This window comes from Sparus aurata, chromosome 19, assembly GCF_900880675.1.
Source record: "Sparus aurata chromosome 19, fSpaAur1.1, whole genome shotgun sequence".
NCBI classification, from domain to species: Eukaryota; Metazoa; Chordata; class Actinopteri; order Spariformes; family Sparidae; genus Sparus; species Sparus aurata.
The window spans coordinates 8293434-8316481 of NC_044205.1; the positions used below are offsets into that span (position 1 = coordinate 8293434).

Below are 23048 nucleotides of genomic sequence, written 5' to 3' on the forward strand. Positions count from 1 at the left end.
GCTGTGATCCTCCCCTCTCACTGAAGTTGCATCAAGTGACGCTGATTACCTCCATTCACTTATTTTTAGCAGTTTTCTGAAATGTTATGTTTAAATATCCGAATGGGGCCCTTATCTTATTGAAAATGAGCTAATTTGCCTACAGTTACATAAGACAGAAATCTGAATGAAGGTTCAAAGTGTTTCGTTGACACACCAGAGTCAAAGATTTGTACAGTGGGATCCCTTGAAGTGTATTTTTATCACTCCATGAATCAGAGAATACTGTCAACAGCCATAAAAAGCCTTGTTTTTAACAATAGAATGTTGTGTAAATCTGGCTGTGAATGACCTGTGAAGAAGTATTCAAATATTGCGATACAAAAAATGGCAAGTAGGTAAGTTTGAACTCATGAATACCACAATGAAATGTGGTTTTTCAGATCAGAAGACAAAAAACAAAAAAGATGTGAAACTTATTGCTTTATTGTTGTCTTTGTGTCCCTGCAGGTCCCAGAGTGTCCAGGCCCCTGCTGCCGCCGCTCTCTACCCCGCAGCCTCTCAATTGAACGTCTCTCTGAGCTCACCCAGCTCCTGGACGGCGGGGGAGTCGGACATGTACTCAGGAGGATCTCTCCTTCCTGCCTGGAGAGCGAGGAGGGGGATTCGAGTCACGGAGGCGGGAGGAGAGTCGGCGGCAGCGCCCTCAGACCTCCAGGGGAGAACGAGTGTGAGTTTTGCGACACCTCCTGCTACAGCACCTCCTGCTACAGCACTTCCTGCTACAGCACGTCGTGCTACAGCAACTCGGGCTACGAGGGGAGGAACCGCTTCTGCAGCCACACCCGCCTCTCCTCAGTGGACAGCAACAGACTCTCCGGCAGCACCGTGTTCTCCTCCCAGGATGAAGACGAAGACGAGGAGAGCGCCTTCGAGTCGGTACCTGACGTCGGCCAAACGGCGGAGGGCCAGGAGGCGGGCGGGTCGGGAGGAGAGAGGAGGACGGGCAGGTGGAAGGAGGCCAGGAGGGGAGAGCAGGGAGACCCGGCTGTGGCGGGGCCCAGCGACAGGAGCAGCTTCGGTGAGATAAACCATGATCCTGTTACTGGCCGTCTGCTAGAGTCTCTGCTTCACACTTTCAATGTATTGTGCGATGGAGTGTGTTAGGCTGACATATTATGATGACACGAATCTGAATGTCTTCTGAAGGCCCTCCTCGTAGCCTGATGTGTTCCATTCCAGCCAGGGGTCTTTGTTAAATGTAGCACCTCCTCCTCATCACACTGTTTCCTGTCTCATGTCTCTGCAGTGCAACTGTCAAAAAATAATAAATTCTTTTGTCAGTTTATAAGTAAATCGATAGTTCACAATGTAAGGACTGACTTAAAAAACTGCATTAATAACAGGAAACCATTAGCATCAATCAAGTGCCATAATGACTTAAGTTTAATATTGTAATTATACAACTTTTACAAACAAAGTAAAAAGCATGAATGAAATATATTTCATGTTGTGGGGAAATTAGCTCTCAAATACATCAACTTTGTTACTGGAAATTTTCCTGGAAATACATGGGCTCTAACTACTGCCTGGAATCTATATAACTAATTTATAATAATGATCTATTTTACTACTCCAGCAAGTAGACAGACCCTTAGTTACCATGAAGCAACAGAGACGGTCTCTAGTCCCTGTTTAGTCAGCCCCGAGCTGATATTAATGCTCTCTAGAGATGGTGGGATTTTCCAAAGTACATACAAACACAAAAAAACACTTAGCTAGCTCTCGTTGATAAAAGTTCTCAATCATCCAGGTCATGGTAAATCTAAGTGCTGCATCGTAGGCAACTGGTAACATAGATGGATTATATTACTCCTCTTTCAAACCATCTGTCTTCTCTGGCCACGATGTTTACATCGTTGTCCTCAAAGGAATGATTTTTCTTCTTCAGACGTAAAAGGACAGCAGAGTCCTGACCTGAGGAGTTGGCCCTCCTGTGTTGTGCCATTGGTTTATGGAGAGGGTTTTTTTGTCTCCCCAGTGTACAAATCGTAGCTAGCTATTGTTATAACTGAGATATCTGCTGAAAAAAGTTAATTTTCCAAAGTCAGATTCAGCTACTACATCCACAATCTTCACATTTATCTTAAGCTAGTAGCGTGACGCGCCCTGCTCCCCCTGCACAGCTGATGAATGAAGTATCTGACATCAAGGCTGAACGGTTTCCAAGTGATCCAAACGTTTCCAGTAACTCCAGAGCGTCCGCAAGTCAAAATGAATCGTAATAAAAAAGATGTAATCATATCAAATGTTCACTGCACGTTTCAGTACAACAAAATAGTCTTCTTTGATTATATTTGTTGGTGTTGAGCCTTTCACAAATACCATTTTCAGTGCGTTCACAAACTGCCTTTCATCAAAGAAAGTCGATCTAGTAAAAACTAAGACAAACTCATTTAATCCAGTGAAGTACTTTACAGACTGATACTGAAGAGCTCCTGTTTAAGTTCAAGTTCTGAAAGAGTTTATTAAAGGTCATAATTCTTTTATACATGTTACCATATCAGCTGACATTTACAGTGTGGTTCCGGAGTTTCAAAAACATCCCAATCCCCAATAAATATGTTGGCCTTGGCTCCAGATCTGGCATCAAATGGGAAAACTGCAATTTCTCAAATAGCAACCTTTTTATTTAATGAAATGACAGAGAGTACTTTAAAAAGGCCTATATCAGAGAGAGCTTCTAATTCCTAAATCTCTGGTTCAGTGCAAACTAGTCGTCTTAATAACTTCACCATCGCCATGAGTTAGTGCTAACCCTAACCCTTCTTTACCGGGTTTAATAAATAATGACAGTGATGAAAAATGTATCACTGTTATCACTGCGAGAAGAGTAGGGCGACGTTAATTAAAGGAGACCTCTGCGTGTAAGCCCTGAAGCCATTAACATTTACAAGATAGATGGAGCCAGAAATGTTCCATGTTCCAGGTGTGAAAGGGGGTTAAAAGGAGGTTAAACTGACACACACACGGCTGTGTGAAATGTTGAAGCATTTGATCTTGGTTTATTAATGAAGTATGGAATATCAGTTGCATTGATACAGGTGTTCTTTGTTAGATTCAAGTGAAAAATTAGATATGCAAAATAAATGAAATAACCTCATTAAAAAATGCTGGAAATGTACGAGTAAGTCAGAAAGGAAAAAATGTTTGCAGTCTGACTGTTTGCCTGGCCTTCCACTGAATACGGCTTCATGTTTGTACACTGAACATGACGAATGTTACAGGGTGTGATGGAAAAGTAGGTCACACACGCGCACGCACACACACACACACACACACACACACACACACTCTTGCAGAAACAAAATGAAATTTCCCTCCTGTGAAATGCAATCAGCACACTGCCAGACTCCCTGCCAGGTCTTGTTCTTTCACATGGGTTTCTTCCCTTTTTTCCCCCTTCTGTCCACGTCAACACACACCACAACATAATCTAGCTCAAGGTGTTTCTTATTTAGAACAATGCTATTTCTCAGACTGTCCACACATTACTGCTTTTCACTGAGAATCGGATCTGGTTCAGAAAAGGATAATCTGATATTGTTTATAAGATTCTGTTTGATTATATATTTTAGATCACTCAAGTGCATGTTCGTAGGGAGGCCTTGCATATATGGTCTCTTAAGCCAAATTTATAGTGAGATACAAGACTTCAACTCCAAATGTCATCATTTGAAAGCTTGAATAAACCCTTGAGTTTCTCTAGACCTCTCTCGCTGTAATACAGATATGATGTGTTATCGCTCACTCAGATGATTGGGAACACTGTAGCTGCCGCGCTGAGTTTAAGAGCCCTTGTTATATTGCAAACGCAAACGATTTTGAACGAGAGGTGTGAGGAAGATCAGATTCGGGTCTTCCACCTCCGTCGGCGTGACGTAAAAAACGGTAGAAGCCCCAAATGCAGCAGAGTAGACAGGGAAGCGTGTGAGTAAGCGCTGTGCTGAGTTCTGAGTTGTGGCTATTTAAAGACATCTGCAGAGCGAGTGTCATTGTGTAAGAGTTATTTTTGGTCCAAACTGTTGGAGAGTGTGACGGCCCGGTGGGTGCGTGCAGGACTGCGGCTTTGCTGGAAAACATCCGAGTGATTTAAAGCTCTGTGCTGAAGATAGTATACGTGTGGAGTCTGTTACTGGCAAATGACTTCCTTTGATTTTTAAATATATTTGTATTATTATGAGTATGTTGTAGTGTCAAAGAGACAGTGGCAGATAGTCCAGGCTCAGGTTGAGTGCTTTGTGGAGGTTGACCTTGGCTGATACTGGTCAATATGTACAACCCTGAGGTGACTCACACCAACGGTGATCATATCACACCTGACATCTGTTCTCGTTTCTACCTGCTCTTAAACTCCTTGCGGACGACGCTGGTGACGTTTCTCTCAACCCGCGTTTATTTATTTCTGTATTTAATTGGTGATGCCAGGCTGTAGCTGATATGAACCTTCCTCTGCTGTCAAACATTACTTCAGCTGTTTGGTTTGAGTCATGACTGTGCTATGTTGCAGTGGGCGAAGCCCGCGTTAAAGTGTTCCTAATGGTGCTTTCTCTTCCCCGCTGTGGTCACAATGATGTTTGTGCCTTTTTCAATGATGCGTCTGCTCATGAGTAGACTCACGTCTGCTCACCTTTCAACAGTGTCTTTGGCGATAATGTTTCTACTGGGGAAAGCGAATTCATCCTCATTAATGTGATAGCAGCTGTTTGGATTATATCTCCACCAGACTGGCTCCAGCTGATCTCACCACAGTCCCCCGCTCGAAACACGCTGCGTTCTTTCATTGAGCATTAACGCACATTTCCCCTCATCTGGCGTCGTTAGCGCTGTGTTAGCGGATGGGACTCTGAGGAGCCAATGAGAGTGCGTCTTACAGGGAGGCGATGTAGAGTGTTGTTTCATGTTGAGATCACTGGTTCTTCAGTCGGTGACGCGACGGGAGACACTTGATGTTTCTGACATCTGCAGTGATCACTGTTCTCATTTACAGTGGCTCTTATGACTTTTGTGATGTGAGCGATGATACTGGTGATGAAGGCAGAGGATTCCCAGTTATCACTAACTCGGCAGTTCACCTCAGCTTTAGAACATGTCTTATCCTCTTTCCGTTCATGTTTATATTTAACGTATTTTGTTTCAGAGACCAGCCGGTGAACACAGTGGCGCGTTTAGCAGCTGAAGAGCCAGATAGTTTTCTGAGAGCTAGAGCTAGAATGAGTTAGAATGAGAGTGATTATCGGACCAATATTCATTATTTGAGCATGAACACCACTCCTAATGAATGCTGTGTCTGCTGGACGTGTCTGTAGACAACAGTTCACTACAAAGTAAAATCAACTGTATGAGGTGATGATCTGTCAGTGTGTTTGCCCCTCGCTCTGCTGCCCCCAGGTGGCTCCAGTCAGTCCCAGCTGCTTCACCGTCAGGTCAGTGCGCCATGGTTAAGGTGAGGCGACTCAAACACTTCAGGGAGAAGTTAGGGAGCGATTACTTCAGTGGTTTTAAAAAGGTAAAAGTTAACTGATAACTGTACTAATTCTAATTTGTGATACAGCCAATGCACCACAGGCACATCCACCACCCCAACCTCAACACTCTCCCAGAGGAAACGAAAATTGGAAAAGAGATCTCGGTAGTGTCTCATTCATTTCTCCTAGATAACTATGAGATCTCTGTGAGACCAGAGTGAGGCTGTGGCTGATTTCTCCTGTTTCTCAATTGTTTCTCCTGAAAAAACAGGTGCGGAAAATCTCAACTTGGGCTCCCTGTGAGTTTCAAAGGAGATCTCATCGAGCTCTCAGTGAAGTTTCAGAATGTCTCCCCAGTGCTGGAAAGGAGCAAGGTTTAAGCAGTAAAGTCTCAAGTCTCACCTGTTGCTCCTAAGGAATTTTAGGAGAAACAAATGAGAAATGTTTGAGACCAAAAAAGACTACAACAAGACTGAAATGAGAACTCTCAGCTTTGAGCAGTAACATTTTCCTCTGGGTCTGGGCCCTGTCCCAATACAAACCCTGCCCCTAACTGAAAATATGACCTCCAGCTCAGCTCGGCTGTGACGTCAACTTAACGCTACATGTTCCACTCCTCTTCTAACGCACCACCAGTGGCCAGCTACTGGAATAGTGTTTGTTCTCTTTGATGGCTTGACTGAAGTGTTGATTATGTGCATCCATGCTCTTCTATCTCCATCAGATAAATAATCAGTCTCAGGATTACCAAGGCAACACAAGAGAACTCACCACAGCTGAAGACGGCATATTGGAAACGTCCTGTCGTATCTGTTTACATAAACGCCATCCACAACTACTGATGACATATGAGGGTCTCGATGGGTTATCCTACAGTATATCATAAGGGGAGATTTGAACAACTTACCCCTTGTAACTCCGTTCTGAAGGCCATAATGGCCAACAATGTAAATGCGATTAAGCCTTGCTTTCACCTTGAGAACATGAAGGGAAATCCATCCTGCTTTGGCAGTCAGTGTTGTCTGCTGGACAAAAACCTCCCAGTATGTCTACAACTGCCAGGGATACTAGGCTGGTACTACACGGTCAAGTGTTTCCACATCCAAAGTGTGTGATGAGCAGTCCTCTCCTCACCTGTCAGCTGTTGTAGTGTCTCCCCAGCCTTGTAGTGATTGACACCATCCTGTCTCTCTGATGTCCTGTAGGCTCAGACCTCTCCCCTCCTGTTGGCCATCTTCCAGTCCTGCGACCCAGCCATGACCTAAACCATTTTCCTGCTGCCACTGACCCAGCCTTACCTCCAAGTAAGAACCTCCACCTCCCAGTCTTACTCTGGAGTCGCATCCATGCACCTCAGTTTGTTTGTGTGTTTGCTTCATCCGTGTGCATGCTGCCATGTATGTTTGCTTTGCAAACATATTCCATCTCCTCTGTGTTCCCCCTCATCATCTCATCCTCGCTCCTGCACACCTCTTTAGGTTTAGATGTACAGCTCTACACTGCTCCGTGCTCCGTGGTTCATGGTTGGATCTGCACTCAGTATTAAAGGTTCACTGCAGGTCTTCGCTGATTCAGATCGAGATGGTCAGCTGAGGGAATGCCCGAACTCAACTTAGGGTCCGTATCCACATAGAGTTTTTTTCATACAGAAATGTGCTGGCTGTGCTCTTAGGAGCGCTGACATGAATTATTGTGCACTGAGAGAAAAAAACACTGCAGGTGCATCTCGTCTCCATGACAACAATATCTTGACAACCGCCGCTGTATGATCAACACTGATCCTGTGTGTTTTCCTATCTAATTGTTTTTTATCCGACATCAGACGAAGGAGGATGTGGGTGATGACATGATCCATGGGAGGCAAAAACACAGTGAATATTATCGCTTAGGCCAGGAAGAAGAGAAAGAGCCACAGTGACATCACCAGCGCTTTTCTGAAAACTCAACTCGAAACACTTTGAGTGGCCGCACAAAAATAAAAAAAAGGAAAAAAGAGGCTGGACGCTGCACCTTTTTCCTCAGCGGTCACCTGCTTCATTGACAACAATTGGCTTTCATAAAAAAAAAAAAAAAAAAAACAAGGACGCAGGCCCTTAGCTGTTACATTTTCATGCTGTTTGCCTTACTTGTGACACTTTTTTAATGTTTTCAGATAGAATATATTTTTAACATTCTTTCAAGTTCATTCCTGCTGGACTTAAAGAATGTGGAGGTCGGTAGAAGCACAATTGAGGCATATACTTTCCATCAGAGAAGCAGTGTGCTCATCTGACACCATGGAGGGGATCCACTCACACCACCTCAGAATACTAACTCCCCGTGCGTGCGTGCGTGTTTGTGTGTGTGTGTGGGCGGGCAGGGGAGTCGTGACAACAAACAGAGGGTTTTTCTGTCTTCCTCCTCCTTCAGCAGTTAGTCATTGGTGGCGAAAGCTGCTACGGTGGCTGCTTCACACATTCACACTGCGTGTGTTTCCGAGCCAACTGAAAGTGTAACTGTGGCACATCCGTTAGCCATAACAACAACAGCGCCCTGATTTCACTTCCAACTTGCCTCTGTCTCTGCAACAGAAACGAACACAGATGACAGAAGTAACACGCAGCACTGAGCAGAAGAGTCAGTCAGTCAGTCCCTTTGTTGATCAGACACAGAGATGCAAACAGTATCAATATTTGTTATTGCACTAATGCTATAAGCTGTGATAGTTGTTGTAGTAGTATGAGGACTCATACTAAGGTCTATGGGAAATATTAATAATGCAGGGGGAGGGAGGGCCTGACTTTAAAGACAGTAAAACATAATGTGCTGCCCAACAATCTTCCTACTGTCCTGAACAAAAGGTAATTAGTTTCTAAAATCAAAGTATCCTTTGTGTCATGATAGAATATGTGATCATGTTTTTTATTTTATGATAACAATGAGTCTGATGTGTAAGCAACAAGCAGCTCTCAGTGATGAACTGACTACAGCTCACACATCTACTGTCACAAGTCACACAGTAACAGTAGACGGACACAGTCAGAGACGAGCTGGTCCACAAAGTGGGACAGATGTTTCCCTCAGTCAATGGTGGAGACCGAAAGGGACCTTAGAGAGTGAGTACTGGACTCACATTCATCAGGTGGTGACAGAAACACAACTTTGCAAATCGGAAACAGCTGCAAACGATACCGCCACAACAACTTTATGTTATGACAGAGCCCAGCGCGGGGGGTTCTTAATCTCTCTGTCGTCCATTAATTCCTGATTATGAACACCTCAGGGTGGGTGTTGTCCTGCTGTTACCATGGTGACCTAAAACACTAAGACCATTCCTTTATATTTCCATGTGTTTTGCAATCAAAATATATATATACATATAGAAGTTTTTTTACAGCAGAAAACCCCCTGGCAACACCTGAGGATTTGGCTATTACCTGAAACAATAATTAACTCTTCCTCCTTACACAATGAATTTTACCCACTACTCCAGTAAATAGGACAGACCTTAAATTTGACTTAGCTTTAGGAGATAAACTAGTCCGCTCAGTTCACTGAACCCTTCGGCTTAGCTGTTAGATTGAAAGCTAAAGTTATGCTAGAATGATGCAAAGCCAATGACACTGTGTACGGTCGACAAACAAAATATTATGTGACAGTATGTGTATCAGTTGTACAGACTAGATGACCATGTGTGCTGTCTGCCACAGCCTGAAGAAGTGAGTTGATTAGTGAATGGGATGTGAGATGATCACTTGATGCAAGCAAAGCTGCGTTTTTCACCCACCTCCTTTTTGTACTATAGCCTCTGAACCTGTACGTAAGTGAACCTAAACATGAGATCTGCTTTGTGTTTCCACCGCAGACAGTTTCTATAAATGTAGGCGGGTTGTTACCGGCCGTCACCAGAAGCTGCTGATACGCTGTGACCTGTACCGCACGTTACTGCCCTACCACACGGCTTCAGACAGAGGCACAAAAGACCACTTCTACATCAGAGCGCAGACGATGAGACGACGACATTGTTCCGACTGACCAGTCAGTAGTCTGGGGTGTTTTTAACTCCACCTTTTAGTGTCAGAAGGGTGAGGAAAACAGGTCTGCACGGAGCGGTTCTTTCAGTACCATCCACTACTTTTGATGATGGAAACACTGAAATAACCTTTCTAATGTGTGACCAACGGAACCAGTGTGCTTGGTGGAAATGAGGCTTATGTTCAGGGGGACGGTGTCGGCTCCCTGCTGGAAAAAAACAGCATAGACCAGCACCAAAACCAGCACCGAAACGCAACATATGCTGCTCTTGCTGGTGTCTGGTCACTGGTGACCGGTCACCAGTGACCAGACACCAGCAAGAGCAGCATATGTTGCGTTTCGGTGCTGGTCTATGCTGGGTTTTCCAGCAGGGCTACTTCCTGTAGCTTGAGTGTTGAGGCACCATCCTGCAGCGATCAGAGTACGATACACTGAAGGATGACACTCAGCTTCATACATACGTAAGTTAAATTCATATACAGGCTGCAACACATTCATTTAGAAAGGACAGTTTCACTGGAGCCACTCGATTAGTTCCGTAGGTGTCCACACATCAGGAGTTAATAGAGACCCTGCAGCCAATCAGAATCAAGTATTCAATCAATGACATGAATTGATAAAAAGAGATGTTTTCTGTTCTTGATGATGATGTGTCTCAGTGTGCAGGTTTCATCAGTTGTGGACACGGATGGTGCTTCACTCTAACATTTGCTGTTTCTGTACTCACACAGCAGGTTTTTAAGATTTATACTGCTTTCACAAAATGCAGAGATAAGCATACATTATCCAATCATTTGCTCCGTAGGCTTGGATCCCACCACCAATCAGCTTGTCAGAGCAGACCCGAGAGTCCCGGCGATCTTCAAGGCAGGCATCAGAGCATGCCTGAAGGGATTAGTCCTGCACTCAGTTTTGGTTTTATGATGTACGGCATCAAAGAGGCGGGGAATACGCCCTGCCTCCACATCGCTCTTTAAAGTAGAAACTCAGTCTTTGTGGGAGGATGGTGGTCGAAGCAAAGCAGATCTGAGACAAAATACTGTCTCTGTATGCGCTATTTTCTCAACTCAGCCGTATGAGAAATCTGTCTGTGAACTAAGATGAAACAAATGTTTTCAGTAAAGCAACAGCACGCCTCCTTGAATTCCATGCTTTATGAAGATACAAAATAATGCCGTGTCATGCACAATTAAAGAGAGCATTAGATCTCGTGTTTAAGATCTTTTAAATCAATTGATAGGCAGTATACATTTCAGTTGACATAAAGAGAGAACAACAAAACGGCCTTCAAATCGTCCCACTAACTGCGATGTGATGGACAGTCACATTCCTCACCGCGGACTTTTAAACGTCGCTCATATCTTTGTGTAACTCTCTGTCGTCCGCAGACTGGGAAGCTCGTATCGACAGCCACGGCAGAGTTTTCTACGTCGACCACGTCAACCGCACCACAACCTGGCAGAGACCGAGCCACAGCGGCAAGTGTCACCACGGCATCCCCCGCTCGGGATCCACCCAGCAGATGGAACAACTCAACAGGAGGTCAGACTATGAAATACGCAGAGACAGACAGACAGAGAGAGAGACAGAGAGAGATTGTGTTGAATTACAACTACCAAATAACATAAGGCCCAAAATATATAATTTAGTGTACATCTGATTATTAACAATCATTCTGAAGTGAAAGAGCTGAAACAGGATGGAGCAGATGCACAGCACAAGTCGGTCAGTAACGCCGAGCTGCATGCATGCAATGTAGTGGTGTTAGGCTGACATCTGCTGACTGGATTTGAAACTCAAGAGTTGGCTTTGAGCTGGTGAAAGCTGCAGATACCCGGCGATACTTCAGACAAATAAAACCTGTTCCATCGTCTCCTCGCTGTGTGTGCAGGTACCAGAACATCCAGAGGACCATGGCCACGGAGGAGGATGGCGGGGGTCCAAGGTTAGAGCGGAGCAGCAGCACAGAGACCGACTCGGATGCTCCTCAGACAGGTGATGATAAAAACATCTCTGATAATTAACGAACCGACTCTCACTGTAGGCTTTTCTCACTCTAATGTAATTTATAATATATTATGATACTCTTAATCTCCCTCAGTTAACTGTTTAAATACTGAACAGAGAGAGTGACACACCTGCTGTCTGTGTGCAGGCCCCTCCTCTCCTGTCAATCACCAGAAGATCAACCATCTCCTCCAATCGCCTGCCGTCAAGTTCATCACACACCCTGAGTTCTTCACTGTGTTGCACAGTAACTATGTGAGTGCTACATGCTGTTACACTGGGAGACATGTCCCCTCATTCAGCATCTGGTTTAATGCTACTGAATATAGTCCCAAGCAAACACGCCATGGTCTCCTGTTAGTGTTTGATAAAACCACAGTGTCCACAAGCTTAATGAATTACTGAGCCCTTTGACTTGTTTTTGAAGATCAAGGTCTCAGGAGAAATTGTTTGAGCGTTAAACTGCCGGTAGAGAATAGGGCTGGGTATCACCAGGTACCTCGCAATACGATACTATCACGATATTTTGCCCACGATAACGATAATAGCACGATACAGCGATTCTGCGATAATCGATATATTGCAAGGAATTTCATCCACGATACATCACGATGTCTGTGTCACTGAAGAAATTCAGAATTTATTGACTGCACTGAACCCATTTCACAGCAATTACAAAACATTGTCAATCAATTTCACATGAATGACAGCCAAGTAAACAAAGAGTATATTGCACAGTGTCTCTTCTTAACACACACACTGACTACAACTATCATTAAATATCTATATGTGTGGGTTTCAGAGCTACTTAAACCATTTTTTTAAATTTTATTTGGTTGTATACCTATGTTTGAATAAAGATAAAGCTGTCCTCTGAAGAGGGGTGGTGGTGGTGGGCCAAAAAAAAAAAAATTGTTGTTTTTTTTTTGTTTTGTTTTTTTTGTTTTTTAACATTTTTAAATATCGATATTTGGCACCAGTGTATCGATAACGTACCTCAAGACGAAATATCGCGATATATCGTAGTATCGATATTTTGGCACACCCCTAGTAGAGAAGTATAATATATTTCTTTTTTATTTCTTTTTTATTTTCTTTTAATAGAAAAGCACATTCTCTATTAAAAAGATACCATATGTGTCAAAATGAATGCAATGAAAACTTTTAAAACTTTTAAAAATGTTTTACAACACAACGTCATGAGATAAGATATCTTGACAAAAATCAAAATGACAAAATATTGACTGATGAAGTCCATTTTGGTGGGATTGCCTGCATCAGTCAACACAAGACAGACAACAACTGGTAGTCTCTCATCAGGAATTGATGAAATTAAGTTTATGTAAATGACATTGAAGGCTTTCAGTTTCCTGTATGTTGCGGTTTCTGTGCAGTTAAATGGTAAAAATGCGGTAGTGATTAATACTGTGCCGAACCCGTTCATTATTAAGAGACGCAGGCACATCAAGCGTATTCACTGTGGGAGTGGTGTCACTACAACATTAACACTGATTTATTCAACACAAAGACATGGATAAAAACTGGTCATTACAGATTCAGTGCAACACTGAGTAACACTGTCAGTTCACACAGAGACACTCACCCGTGTTCGCTCACACACACTGTGACACATGCTCACAGATCCATAACCAAAACACGGCAGTACTGTATTCACTCCTTTGTGGCTGTCGTGTCTCCAGGCAGCCTACCGGATGTTCACCAGCAGCAGCTGTGTCAAACACATGATCCTGAAGGTGCGGCGCGATGCCAGGAACTTTGAGCGCTACCAACACAACAGAGACCTGGTTGTTTTCCTCAACAAGTTCGCAGACACTCAGCTGGAGCTGCCGCGGGGCTGGGAGATCAAGACTGACCCCCAGGGCAAGGTGGGTCACATGTGTGGAGTGACCCAGACTGACACCATGTTCAGCTGTTAATGTTGTGTTGAGGCGGTATAAACCCCAGAAAACATACTGTACATAGAGCACACATACAGAACGCAATATGAAACCAGTAAATGCACAAACACTGTTTTTTGTCTTCCTTTCTGATCTAAAAGCAACACAAACACTTCACAAAAAGATAGTTTAAGTTCTGCTCTCATTCAAAGTCGTCAAACTTTCCAAACAGTTCGCCTCTTTAAGAGGATGATGACTAACATGAGAGATCCCGTGTCGCGTACATGCTCTGCAGTATCTATTCTTTCTTTCCCGTCTTCCAGTCGTTCTTTGTGGACCACAACAGTCGAGCCACGACCTTCATCGACCCTCGCATCCCCCTGCAGAACGGCCGGCTGCCCGGCCACCTCGCCCACAGACAACATCTGCAGAGACTACGCAGCTACAGCGCCGGGGAGGTACCCACACACACACACCTGTACAACTCATCCACAGTTACACACTTGTCGACGTCTCCTGAAAGACAACTCTAGGATGACTTCTTATGTCCCGGGGAGAATTGTAAAAAGTTACGGCTTCTGTAGAGTGGAGAGGCTCTCCAAGCGCTGATGTGGCACAGCGTCACACAAGGATTCACAGGATTACAGCCCGAATGTTAATGTGCAGCGACACAACAGTCAGATGCATTAACAAGTAGACACTGATGGTTACATGACTGCGTCCTGCTAATATGCTAACGCCCTGCTAATATGCTAACATCATGTAGATGCGCGAGATTCATCAGAGGAAATGTGATGAGCAGAAGACAGTCTGTCAGAGGAATAAGAAAACAATGACCTGGCAATAAAGAGCTTAAGCTGCTTTATTTCTGAAGCTAACTCATGACTATTCTTGGAGTCAGTGTGACTTTGTCCATAAATATCCTCAGAAATCAAAGAAAAAACACGCTTGTCTGAGAATCACCCATCAGTCAGGAACTGCAAAAAAAAAAAAAGTTACACTGTCTTTTTCCATCCTTCAAAGCATTTTGTGAGGAGAGTCTGGCTTTCTCAGTAACACCGGTGTCCTGGTCGTGTTTGTCCCCAGGCATCTGATGTGTCCAGGAGTCGCGGGGCGTCTCTGATGGCCAGACCTGGCAACAGCCTGGTGGCCGCCATCCGAAGCCAGCATCACCCTGACCCGCAACAACTGAGCGCTCCATGTAGGCACTGTCACAACCTCTCATCGTTCGTGTGGAGCCACAAACCAACCCGATACCATACATTGTTTGAACTCTGACTGATTCTCTCTCACACTCTGGCTGCGTTGATGTCTGACAGCGTCTGTCTCCCTCTCTCTCTCTCTCACCAGCTTACAACGACAAGATAGTGGCGTTCCTTCGACAGCCCAACATATTTGACATGTTGCAGGAGAGACAGCCCAGCCTGAGCCGGAACCACGCGCTGAGGTGAGTTTTTTTTTTTTTCTTCCTCCTCTTCTCCTTCACGACCGGAGAGCTCAGGAAGCAAAGGAGAATGCGTCTAAGTACCAAACAGAGATATTTAGCTGTGTTTATTATTCGAAGTAAAATCAGTACATTAATGGAAGAACTGATCAGGACTTTGTCTTGCTGACCGTTCAGGGAGAAAATCCACTACATTCGGACAGAAGGGACTCAGGGGGTGGAGAAGCTGTCGTGTGATGCAGACCTCGTCATCCTGCTGAGGTAAAAGAGCACGCCGAGCCCTGTATACACATTAAGGCTGTACCCGACTCTGAAGACTCTCACATTTCGCTGTTCGATTGGAAGGCGTTTGTTCCTTCCTTTTTTTTTTCAAACAGATGAATCTGACAATCTCTGTGACGTGAAAACATTTCACACACGGTCAGATAAAGCCACGGTGTGTTCGTGCCGCTCAGAGTTCAGTCCTAAGATCCCGGCTCCCTCCTGCCGGGCTGGCTGACATGAGCTGTCGGGTGAAGAGTCGGTCACTGCGGACGGCGGCGGAGGAGGTTTTACCACCGTCTGCTTCCGAAGCGCTTAGGCTGTCTTCACTGACAGTCATCACAGCGCCTGAGCAGCTAACAGACCGAAGTCATGCTGGCTGCCTTCTGTTTACATCACCCCTCTCCGCCTCCAGCACGCTGACTTTTGTAGTTCGTTGTCATTTAAAGGCTCACTTTGTAGAGCCGACTCGCTGCCATGCTGTTGCTCCGTGTACACTGATGCAACTAAACAACAACAGTGTCTCAGTTCACCTGACAGACTGCGAGTCTACCCAGGGCCTTCGACATGTAGCGGGCAGCCATGATACTGATGCAGTGTAAAAACAACTCTTTTTGGTTTCCAGTACTGCTCGCTTAAATAACTGAGCTCACACGCACAGCTATTGCTAAAATAATAGCACGGTAATGCTTTGATAACGTCTTCTTTGCCTCTCTGTGTCCCGTTCCCGTAGTTTATATGAAGAGGAGATCATGTCTTACGTCCCGCCTGTCCCCATCCACCCTGGCTTCAGCTTCTCTCCTCGCTGCTCCCCCGGCTCCTCGCCGCAGAACTCTCCCGGTAGGTCCTCCAGACTCCAGGCAGTCACAAGCAGTCGGAGCTCACTGTTTCTCTGTCTTCATTTTAACTGGAAATACACATCAACACACCATCAACATCTAATTACAACACAGAAAATGGAATTAAGACTTGGATAGCATTTACATACCTGAGTGAGCTTTTATATATATGTCTATCGAAAATTGTGAAAGGCCCCCAACCCTGTGCACAGTGTAGAAGACTATGAGAAATTAATAGAACATACTTTGTATCACGTGTTAATTGATGTGACTGCAGTCGACCCAAACCTGGACATCACTTTAACATTTTCTTCTTGACCCGGCCCGGGTCAGCCAGTTATCCATGTTCTAATCACAGAAATCAGTTCTCTGTATACTGTGGAGTCCTGTTGACAGTGAAGATCCAATCTCTATCTGAAGCACACACACACACACACACACACACACACACACACACACACACACACAAACACAGAGAAAGCCTGTAACAGTAATCACTGCTGTTTGACAGAGCCTGCTGTGCTATGTTAGGGTGCACTAATGTTATCTTAATGAGCTACTGTGTGTGTGTGTGCGTGTGTGTGTGTGTATGTGCGTGTGTGTGTGTGTGTGTGTGTGTGTGTGTGTGTGTGTGTGTGCGTGCGTGTGCGCGTGCGTGTGTGTGTTATGAGAGGTTCTATAAAGAGGAAGTGGGTCACAGCAGGGGAGCCTGGCTTGTAATTGTGCTTCATTCATTAGCCGTGTGTTGTTGTCTGTGAGAACCTGAAGTGGAAGAAAGAACAGAGTTATAAATGTTGTGAACTGAGCTGAACTGCTCCACATCATCAGTGTCACTGTCAGACAGAGCCTTCAGAGCTCGGCTCATGCTTACCGATTCTCGACATGCGATTGAATATCTGTTTTGTCTTAAACACTGGCAGTATAAGGAAGATGATGAATGCTCGACTTGCCCGAGGCAGACTTAGTGTGAGGTGTTTGTCCATCAGTGCTCACTGTGCTACAGCTGACCCGTTCAGTCTGCTGACTGGCAGTGCAGGTAGTCAGTATACACGGCTCGATAACGCTGTGAAGTCTGATTACGATAAGACAACATTGAGTATCTGCCGATACTGTTATGGATCCGATACAGCCTTTCCCCCTGTCTTACACAACAGAGCTATAATGATAGATCTTAATGGAAGCGCTTGCTTAACCTAGCCAATTAAAAACATGCCCGAAGTGTTGAACTGATATTCTACTTCCCTAAAGGAAAAAATACAAACACAACATCATGAGTCAGTTTTTTTCTTTTTCTTTTCTACTTTGCTAACAGAACTTTTGGCTCCGCTCATTCAGTTACAAACACCATTTATTTACTGTGACTTCTTCACAATAAAAGCCCCAGCTATTAAGTCATTTAACGCGTTTATTATGAAGCAGCATTACAGGAAACGTAACAGTAGCCGTAACTAAACATGACTCATGAAACAGCTGAAAGTGAACACGGTGAAACAGCATAACACAGCAGATGTTTGACAGAACAAGCAGGAAGAGAGAAACTAAAGAGGTTCAGTAAGAAGCTACAAAAGTACTGAGAGCTGAACACACTGACTTTTTACGGGCTTGTTACTGGTTGGCTGCAGTCACGAGACGGAGACGGATTATACATTTTCCTCTATCGGATATCTGATCCAAGGATTTTGGCCAATATTGGACCCAAACCTATACTGAATATCAGATCGGCGCATCCCCAGCAGTAACAGTCACATCTCGGGGTCTTTTCTGGGCTAAAGGTAAACACGCAGCAGCTAACCTAATGAGGGCTGTGGTCCGTCTCAGTGACCCAGTTAACCATGTCAGAGTGCCAGTATAAACAACAGCAGGGCCTGAAACTGGTGAAGTGAAATGGAATGCAGCCATTGTTACTTCTGTTAATTGCACCTCTGTTGACATGTCGAGATGTCTGCCGTTAGAAATGTCAGTTATGGGTCAGCTGTTGTGGTTGTCAGGTGACTGAGTGCACTAGTGTCATGTCACTCTGTGGTCAGTTTACACCTTCACTGCTGTTCAGTCAGGGAACTGTTTCCTGTTTCCAGCTGATATGTCATGTAAATGTAAACTTTAACACTTTTACTAGCAATTATTTTATCACACGCTTTTGATAATGCCTCTGTTCTTCAATGTGTTTTATATAAACTCATGGTGTTTGTTTCTGTTTTGTGTGTGTGTGTGTGTGTGTATCTGTGAATGTGTGTGTGTGTCTGTGTGTGAAGGCCTGCAGAGGGCCCGAGCTCCAGCTCCTTACCGCAGAGACTTTGAGGCCAAACTAAGAAATTTCTACAGGAAGCTAGAAGCCAAAGGATACGGCCAGGGACCAGGCAAGATCAAGTAAGACATGAAACAACACTAATACTGTCATTATCCTGATCCTGACACAGTACACATCCTCCCCTCTGAATATGTCTAGAGTATTAGAAACTGCCCCGTATTCTATTTATTGTGTAAATATATATATTTTTTTATTGTAGTAGTATTCTACACAGTAATATCCGTGGAGACAGCGTGCCACAGAGACAGTGAGGAGACGTCCTCTGAAAGTTGTGTTTCAGCATGAAATGTGTTTAAATTTGAAATGGAATGTTTTGAAACTGAATTCAGACTGAATGAAGGGACTCCGGGGGAGAGTCCTTTCTAGTTGTGCCCTGCTTCATGGGGACAGTTTTCAGTGTGTGATGTGTGAGCTGTGCTGGTTGGTGCAGGTTGCTGATCCGGAGAGAACACCTGCTGGAGGGAACCTTCAACCAGGTGATGGCGTACTCCCGCAAAGAGCTGCAGAGGAACAAACTCTACGTCACTTTCCTGGGAGAGGAGGGGTAAGACACAAACACACACGCACACGTGTGCACGCCTGAACACTGATGTAACACGGCTAAATGTGTCACACTGCAGTGTATTCTGCTATTCTGATGAGCTTTTGCAGCCCAAAATGAAATCGCCAACTTGCTTGTTTCTACAGTAGCTTGTCTGCTGCCCCCAGGTGGCAAAAAAAAAACATCAGTGAAAACGGCTTTTAACCACGTGTGATTAACCGGTACTTTAAACCAAGCACCCAACAAATATGCTTTGAACCAAAAGTGCGTCCTCACTCTGTCCTCCTGTGTCTCCAGATTAGACTACAGCGGCCCGTCCAGAGAGTTCTTCTTCCTCCTGTCTCAGGAGCTGTTCAATCCATACTACGGCCTGTTTGAGTACTCGGCCAACGACACCTACACCGTTCAGATCAGCCCCATGTCGGCATTCGTTGAGAACCATCTGGAATGGTAAGATGTGCAGTAACTGAAAGACAGACAGTGAAGGATGAAAGCTTTTTAAACAAATGTGTTGCTGTAATCAATCTTGATAGTCTTATTGTTGATTATAGTTTTTCATAATGTGTGTGTGCGTGTGTGTTTCGTGTCCAGGTTCCGCTTCAGTGGTCGTATCCTGGGCCTGGCTCTGATCCATCAGTACCTGCTGGATGCCTTCTTCACCAGACCCTTCTACAAGGCTCTGCTTCGACTGTCAGTACCCACGCATACCATAATATTCATCACGTGTCCTTTACCGCCAACAACAAACAACACAAGTACTAATGTGTGGCCATGTGCATGTTTTTCTGTAGTCTTACATACTTGCTCTTACGCGTGCATTAAGAGGTGCATGTATGCAGCGCGTGTGTGATAACTCCTCTGAAAATACACTGTATAGAGTATTATAGAGCAGTACTATGGAGCTGTGAAGTGGGAGGAGTGATTTGGGGAATCTCAGGTTCTGGAAGTCAAAGTGGAATTCACCCAAGTACCTGTATTGTAAAAGTAGAAGTAATAAGTCAAGTGAGTGAAGAGCGAGTAATAGTAAAAATGTCTCATATTATTTTTTGTGTAACCAAGCAACCAACCGTAGAGAAAACAGTCTGCTTCCTGTTCACATGCGAACACCCTGTGTGATTATTTTAAGAATGGAGAGAGCGGTGAATACCTCCAGACCCAGATGCTCCCTCCATTTCACAATTCTTCTCATGGCTCATTTGCGTCTGCTCTGAAAGGCAACACGAAGACGGAGATTGGCCGTGTTATAGAATACACAAGGAATAACTGTCCTTTTAATTAGAAACACTTACAGTAGCTTCCTTCACAACAGCTGTTACATTATCGTCCTTGTCCTATTTTCTGAGGTTGACATGAAACTGTGTTAGCTAATTGCTGCACACTGTGTACTGAGCACGTGATGCGTGTGTGTCGCTCAGGGCCACCGACCTGTCTGATCTGGAGTATCTGGACGAGGAGTTCCACCAGTCGCTGCAGTGGATGAAGGACAACGACATCACTGACATCTTGGACCTCACCTTCACTGTTAACGAGGAGGTCTTTGGACAGGTCAGTGTGTGTGTGTGTATGTGTGTGTGTGTGTGTCTGCCTTATTACCACGTGCGTGTGCTCTGTTGTGTGTGTTAAATCTCATCGGTCCTTTACGTTTCACGTGTATGTGCTTCCACAATGACGAGCTCCACTTGCTGCTCTGATGACTCAGACCGTTGCTTCCCGTGTTGCCAGGTGACGGAGCGGGAGCTGAAGTCGGGTGGCTCCCACATCCAGGTGACGGAGAAGAACAAGAAGGATTACATAGAGCGGATGGCCAAGTGGAGGGTGGAGAGAGGAGTGGTGCAGCAGACGGAGGCGCTGGTCAGAGGCTTCTACGAGGTAAACGATGCTGTTTCACCCTCTCAGATCACACCATCCCATCATTTCAACAACGTCATCAGAACCCATTTTTATTTTATTAACTCGTACGTCCAAACACAGTGTAAACACCTCCAAGTAACTGCTAAGACCAGTGTCCATACGGACTGTATGAATTCATCACAATACACACATGCATAAACACGTACAACAAACAAAGCAACCTCACACACGTAAAGATAACTGAGACACTCGTGTGTCGTTGTTCTCCGTCAGGTGGTCGACTCCAGGCTGGTGTCTGTGTTCGACGCCCGGGAGCTGGAGCTGGTCATCGCTGGGACGGTAGAGATCGACCTGGGTGACTGGAGGAGCAACACCGAGTACAGAGGAGGTGTGTGTGTGTGTGTGTGTGTGTGTGTGTGTGTGTGTGTGTGTGTGTGTTCAGGATCGTTTCCATTATTTCCCCTGCAGCACCTTTCTAGTTACACATAATCACATTCGGTTTCTTATTACACACAGTATTTATAATGGAACCGGTCAGCCCTCAGTCTGAGCTCACTCTGATGTCCCGTGTTAACTCCCAGGCTACCATGATGGTCACATCGTGATGCGTTGGTTCTGGGCCGCCGTGGAGCACTTCAACAACGAGCAGCGTCTCCGCCTGCTGCAGTTCGTCACCGGGACATCCAGCGTGCCCTACGAGGGCTTCGCCGCGCTGCGGGGGTCCAACGGCCTCCGGCGCTTCTGCATCGAGAAGTGGGGCAAAGTCACATCACTACCCAGGTACGTAACCCAGTTTTATATAAAGCCGTGTTCACACTGTCCTGCTCACACTGTGTTGTTTTAAAGTTAAATTCTACGTGCCTGATGAAAGTCATGCTCCTCCCCCTGGACACTACGGAGCGCTCAGCACTGTTTAGTGTGTGGACATGAATCAAGAAATAATGTAGCAACATATTGTTTTAAGTATTCATTCATCACCGGCCCTGTAAGCTCTGATACTACAAGCACCTGCTCAATACAAGAGCTATTCTGGTATCTCCCCTCCTCTGTGGTGCCGGTGTATCTGATAATGTGCGAGGTGTGTTCCTCTGACCTTACAGTAGGACACCAATTCAGCAAACAGCAGTAGAATGTGAGCGTGCTCAGCAGGAAACAGAGGGCAGGACTCAGGTGTCAGTGCACAGCAGGAGCAGTGTCACAGTTTGACTTTGTGGACAGTGTGAGCATCAGCAGTCACTGTTTACTGTGTGTGTGCTATGATACGAGGTTTGGAGATGTGTGTGTTGATACCACTGAGGTCGTATAAAGTGAAAAAAAACGTCATCTTCTGTACATTCAGGGGGGTTTCCGCTAATGGTGGCTAATGCTTGTTAACTAGCTGTAGTTAGATATTACTGTGCAGTGAACTTTACAGAGTCTCTTTATATCTGTTTTCTATCATTTACCAGCACCCTGTAGTTGTCAGTTGAGGCCAGAGTGGGCGCTGTTGAGCTGAGTTAGAGCAGCTCACGGTGGAGTTTTATGTTTGAGCTCTGACAAAGTGGTTTATAACTGTGCATTCACTGACAGTGATTTGTTTGATCTTTTAATAAAGCCTCATTAAACCGTTTACTAAGTACTTTGGTAGACAAAGCAAAAGCTGGAAACTCAAAAAGACATATAGCAAAATAAGTTCTCAATAGTCAAGCCTTGTGTACGTTAGGGCAAGATACAGACGAGCTTTCATCAGCAGTATCTTACAATCAGGGGCAGACTGACAATCTGCCCTGGTTGATTATCAGGTCGATATTCAGCTTTTTCCTGATTATCTGTATCTGTGATTTTTCTGTCAGATTGCTAAAGAAGATAAACTATATAAAACATGTTCTGCATCCGATTGGTAACATGTCACTATTAGTAACCTATAAACAATAACATAATCTGAATATGCAAAGTAATTAAACTAAACATGGTGGAGAGGAAGGATAAAGTAGCAGAAAATGGAAATACTCCAGTAAAGTACCTCAAAATTGCACTTAAAAAAACAGTGCTTGAGTAAATTTTACTTTTGTTTCAGGTTTATTACATCACCGGTTGTTAAAAATTTTATTTAAAAGTTTAATTTTTACTGCAAGTGAATATCAGTTTTCAGTCTCCTTGATTTCTAATAATCGGTATCGGCCCTGGAAAAGCCATACGCCCCCCTGTTAAAATCAATCAAAAAAATCAGAGGCCAACAGGAGTTTTGAAAATCGATTAATTGGTTTGAGTCAGAAAAAGATGTCAGCCTGTTAAATGTGAGTATTTTCTGGTTTCTTTCCTCCTCTATGGTGGTGAGCTGAATATTTAGGTCGAAGACATTTTTGCTTTGGAAACACTGGTCGTCATTTTTCATCACA

General features: G+C 44.6%; 1 protein-coding gene across 3 annotated transcripts in view; it reads left to right on the plus strand.

The window, feature by feature from the left end:
* LOC115570202 (E3 ubiquitin-protein ligase HECW1) overlaps window positions 1-23048 on the plus strand; it is a 67260-nt gene that overhangs the window by 38406 nt on the left and 5806 nt on the right. For 2 of the 3 annotated variants that reach the window (XM_030398600.1, XM_030398598.1), the window contains 19 exons: window positions 490-1060; window positions 6713-6811; window positions 10910-11063; window positions 11413-11516; window positions 11677-11783; window positions 13229-13414; window positions 13750-13884; window positions 14513-14627; window positions 14777-14873; window positions 15048-15131; window positions 15865-15971; window positions 18223-18337; window positions 18709-18822; window positions 19117-19269; window positions 19411-19509; window positions 20235-20364; window positions 20542-20688; window positions 20944-21058; window positions 21252-21450. In XM_030398600.1, coding sequence (XP_030254460.1) covers window positions 490-1060; window positions 6713-6811; window positions 10910-11063; window positions 11413-11516; window positions 11677-11783; window positions 13229-13414; window positions 13750-13884; window positions 14513-14627; window positions 14777-14873; window positions 15048-15131; window positions 15865-15971; window positions 18223-18337; window positions 18709-18822; window positions 19117-19269; window positions 19411-19509; window positions 20235-20364; window positions 20542-20688; window positions 20944-21058; window positions 21252-21450 — 2831 coding nt within the window. The remainder of the gene's footprint in view (window positions 1-489; window positions 1061-6712; window positions 6812-10909; window positions 11064-11412; window positions 11517-11676; window positions 11784-13228; window positions 13415-13749; window positions 13885-14512; window positions 14628-14776; window positions 14874-15047; window positions 15132-15864; window positions 15972-18222; window positions 18338-18708; window positions 18823-19116; window positions 19270-19410; window positions 19510-20234; window positions 20365-20541; window positions 20689-20943; window positions 21059-21251; window positions 21451-23048) is intronic. The other variant, XM_030398601.1, reaches the window with a different exon arrangement.